Consider the following 4,865-nt stretch of genomic DNA (forward strand, 5'->3'; position numbering starts at 1 on the left):
CTGGCATCAGGTATAGTTAACAGATCAATATCAGTCATTAAAAAATACAACTTATATGTCACACTGGTAAAGCCTAGACCTTCAAAATTCTGTTTAACACTTTGTGTACAAAAGTCTAGTGTTTTTAGCCTGTTAATGTGTCACAAGGGATAAGTAAACTATTCCATATTTATTTAATTTCATGATTATTTTTAACAAGCAAATGTAACATTAGGAAAAACAAAAACATAAATTATCCATACATTTAATAAGAAAACATAATAAAAAACATAATTATGCTTCCTTAAGAGAACAAAATACAATTTGTTTTACAGACAACATTGCAAAATGTCTTTTGATTGTTTACTTGACATTTAACCACACTTTATTGTTTATTGTTTATTGTGAAGAAACAATGAAATGCATGTAATATCCCCCAAACAAGGATGTTGGCCTTCTGCTCTGTGTTCATATTTCTTTTTTATGTTTTATTTGTGGTGCTTTCAATATTAAACTTACCCCCTGTTGTCACCTGCAATTTCAATGACTGTCACATCCACTTACCAAACAAAACACAAAATTACAAAAGAAGTGCACAATGTTTTTCTTTAATTGCCATGTGTACCTTTTTGGAAACTATACTGTTTGTGCATTGTGAGATGCCAAATGGTTGTGTAATCATTTATTAGAATCAAAATGCTACACAGCTCATTTCATTGCTGTAGTCCGTGGTTGCATCTACCATCTCTGCCCCAAGATCAAACTCAAACTATTGATCAAAACTAGATTAATAACCAGTTAGTTTGCTTCTTCACCCTGACCGCACTGAAGAAACACACCTTCAGCTCATGGAGAGAAAGAAATTGCTAATAATGGCACACCTCATGATGTTAAAGCTGGTGATACATGATTACCTACCACAATGGATCTTTGTTGACCAAAGTCTAAAGCTAGGATTTAGTTTTTTGACAAGGGTAGGCCAGTATAAAACTGGACTGTTCTCAGTCTGAAATGTCTGGGTGAATCTTCAATTCTGTGGCATTATCATGTTGGAAAAAAGAATTACCGGTAAGACGTGGTACACCTACTGTATATGGAGGTACTGTAAGTACACCAACTCACCAATATTGTGCTGGCTATGAAAACTTTACCATGTCCCTGTTCCCCATTTTAATTTACAGTAACCTTTAACTCCAAGAGGCAGCCTCCCACAAAACAGTGTGGAGTGCTCCCCTAGTGTCTTTCTTGCACAGGCATCATTATAAAACTCATTCTTTCCCTTGACTGTCGTCTTTGTCCACCCATGAACATGCTGCAGCAGAGAAAGCAATGCTAATTTGTTATGAGAAACTCCATGCTGGGTCATGGTGGTTATTTAAGAGCAAGCATTAACTATGAATCATGGGTATGCATATTAATAATATTTTTCTAAACACAACAATACATGTGTAAGTTAAAATTTTTAGTAAAATCCCAGCTGTATAATTGGGTACAGATGTAAATTGCTTTGGATAAAAGCATCAGTTAAATATATAATAATACGTGTCTTCTGTCAGCTTTAATTACAAATATTCTAGTAGCATGTTAATCAGCCATGAGTGAAGGTACAATATGTGAAAGCAAATGCAGGGTTTCTGTAATTATGTCTGTGAATGCTGATTTTGGCATTCTCTGAATTTGGGATCATATTGCGAGGTATTTTGAAATTAAGTATGTAAACCAAGGAAAGCAATTTTCAGATAGTGTTTATGGACAGCATTTAAGCATTTCTTTTTTTGAGAACATTTTTAGCTCAATTAGTGCATTTCTTCTAGGAGCATCTAGGAGCATTGGATTTTATGTATTTTATGTATTTCCAAAGGCTTCAATTAATCCTTTAATTGAACAAATTACTCCTGACAGACTACATAGGGACCCCAGTACTAAAATAGAAATATCAAGGACCTTAACCTTGATTTCCAGTTTTCGCCATTTCAGTTGCAGGTGGAAAAGAGAGGGTAAGAGAAAAGTCATAGCAGCACCTGTCATGCTGCCAGTTAAGCCCATCAAGAGGGAGAAATGTGGCATGTACATAGCCATTAAAAACGTTAACAGCAACAGACAGCCACGCAGTGCTAAAGCCTTGTTTTGTACACTTGGGTGTGTCAGGTCTAACTTCAAGAAGCAGCATTGTAAAACCTCCGCTGCTGCATAAAATGGCAAAGGATACGACAAGAGAGCCTTTGCTAAGAGGCACAAGTTAACTACCATGCGCAGGGTTGTGGGCAAGTTGTCAGTAATCACTTCCTTGGTTTCTTCACCCCATGTGAGGAATGCCAGCACAGAAAAGGCCGTCTTAAAGACACAGGCAAAAAAGTGAGTCCAGGTCATCATTTTTGCAAAGCTGCCTCGATTTTTCATATTGCCTTCTAAGGTAGGGAGAAAAATTTGTGATGTGTAGCTGAATATAATGACACCAACAGACACCAAAAATTTCTCAAAGTTAATAGAGAACCTTACCCTCCTCCATGACCAGCGGTGAATCTGGGTTAGGCAGTAGGTAATGACTATGAAAGTGATAATGAACTGGGCCAGGGAGCAAAGGAGGCTAAGCTTGGACACCACCCTGAGGTTGCGGATCAGCATGCAGGGCATCAGGGTGAGAAATGCTATGACTGACCAAGCTGCCTGAGAGAGAGGCATGTATGGGAAACTGTGGAACATGAGATTTCCGCTGACGACCAAGTACAAAATACATGTCATTACCAGTTCAACCACCTGGGCCACATTGACTATTTTACCACCGAGCCGGGGAAACAGCTGCTTGCAACAGGCATTAGCAATGTCTTCGTAAGTACTTCTGACTCTAATTGGTAGTCCATCTTCATTCTCCTCATACAGACAGGCAATGAGAATTTTTCCAGTGTAGCTGCAGATCACTGCCGCCACGACGATAAGAAGCAAACCGAGGTACCCACTGTGTAGGAGTGCATAAGGCAGTCCTAAAACAAAAATACCCTGGAGAAAATGAAAAACAAACATTCAGACTTCTTTTCTAGGACAGTACAGGGTTTATTTTTTCACTTTTAGTGTTAAGTCATTTTTTATTATTTTCGTAAGGGGAGCATTAAATCAATGTTAACATTGTATTAATAAAGTTTATGTAAATATTGTGTTGCCCTGCAACAATAAACCATAGACGAAAGGAGAAGAAAACAGTACATTTTTTATCTGTTTGACGCCAGACCAGGACGTACATTATAAGCAGATGAACTCGTGAAATGCTATTCATTCTGAGTGCATATATTTGTTTTATTAAAAATTATGTAGTCATTCTACAGTCAGGCAAGCTATTTGGATGATAAACTGGCACAAATGAAGACAGTACTAAATTAATTAAAATCTGATTTGTGAAGAAAAAAACATCTGGCAGCGATAGCAGTTCAAATAATCCTTTAACCTATTGCTCTTGTGGTATGGATAATGACTGTAGACCATCTGCACTGCTCAGACTCCTGAGACATAATAGTGTGATCTGCGATACAAAATAGCAAAACACGTCATGGTTACGTATCTATTATCACAGCCACATCTGCAAAAATGACTAATATAATGCATTTGAGTTTTTCATTTATAGGTAATATTTTAGACTCCTGGAGATAAAACAAAATAACATCTCAATGTTCTCTTTTGCCTTCGGAACTCATTCACTTAAGAAGAACATTCAGTATGAACAGAGTAAATGAAATGAAAGGAGACCGTTCCATCCGTTTAAGTAGGGAGCTGCGTCAGCATGCGCAGGCTGCAAAGGAACAAGTAAAGGTTTATCCCATGCTGGAAAGAGAAGAAAAGAACCCGAAGAAGGCTCCACAGCCTATATGTTGTGTCTCTTTTCTTCTCTTTCAGCATTGAATAAACCTTTACTTGTTCCATTCTGTCCATTTAGCCAGTTTTATTGTTAATGGTTAATTGTTCTGAGAATCTCCTCTGGCATGTTTCATGAAAGAAACCAGGGTATCAGCTTCAACAACATGGCTGGTAGCTTGTAACATATTTCCATAAGTCTTTGCTTCTTGTTCCTGGCTTTAAATGTGCATCCTCACAGTTTCTGCTTGTGTTCTCCAGCTCACAATGCACTGTTCATTCTGAAGAAGCCATACTAAAATACAATTCTAATATTTTATTTACAATGCAAATAAAGTAACAGCAAAACAAATAATTAAGCAGGAAGTATGTTTCTCTGTGGTAAAAAAAAATCACTCATAGCATGGCAAATCTAAAATAAAAGTAAATATGAGATTAATATTTTCTCTATAGAACTAAACTTCACTGCAATAAAATCGTAACATCATGGTTCAGAAGCAATGATTTAATGATTTTAAAACCTGAAACCCAAATTTAATGTACACGGAAAATTGATTATTCCCTGTCATGTCACAAGACAACAGGTGATGTTTACCTGGATTGCGTTAGTGACGTTCCATCCAGCCTCCCAGGTTGTGATACGATTGGAGTTGCTGTCCAAACCAGCGCCAGGTGAGCTTATAGCTGAATTTTCAGCATCCTGTGCTCCTGTAGAGGTTAACGATCCATCTGGCTCTTCCCTGTCTTCCCTGTGGGTCCTATCCAATTCATCCCTCTGGACAAAATTTAGATTCTCCTCATCACCTTCGTAGGTGCACCTGTACCTTCTCAATTTCAGGAGATGGAAAAGCTCAGCTTGAGTTCCCAACCAGTTCAATTTTCTGAAAAACATATTTTAAAGCGTATTTGTTTTACAACTGTCTTCCAAAACCTTGACAAGAGAGTTTCATCATATAATAATGCAAGTGCTTTAGACAACAAAGACAACAAAGGAGCAATAGAAATTAATCTGTTGTTCTTCTGAGTCTCAACTCTATACACAA

General features: G+C 37.4%; 1 protein-coding gene across 1 annotated transcript; it reads right to left on the reverse strand.

The window, feature by feature from the left end:
- Positions 1 to 328: 328 nt before the first annotated feature.
- Positions 329 to 4,865, reverse strand: LOC148675578 (vesicular inhibitory amino acid transporter). The gene is made up of 2 exons (XM_088627232.1): positions 4,418 to 4,865; positions 329 to 2,976 (listed from the first exon to the last, which is right to left on the reverse strand). Exons 1-2 carry the CDS (start codon positions 4,712 to 4,714, stop codon positions 1,825 to 1,827), a joined length of 1,449 nt encoding a protein of 482 aa, XP_088483358.1. The 5' UTR covers positions 4,715 to 4,865; the 3' UTR covers positions 329 to 1,824.

Source organism: Lepisosteus platostomus, chromosome 3 (assembly GCF_059453375.1).
Source record: "Lepisosteus platostomus isolate fLepPlt1 chromosome 3, fLepPlt1.hap1, whole genome shotgun sequence".
In the NCBI taxonomy this organism is placed as follows: Eukaryota; Metazoa; Chordata; class Actinopteri; order Semionotiformes; family Lepisosteidae; genus Lepisosteus; species Lepisosteus platostomus.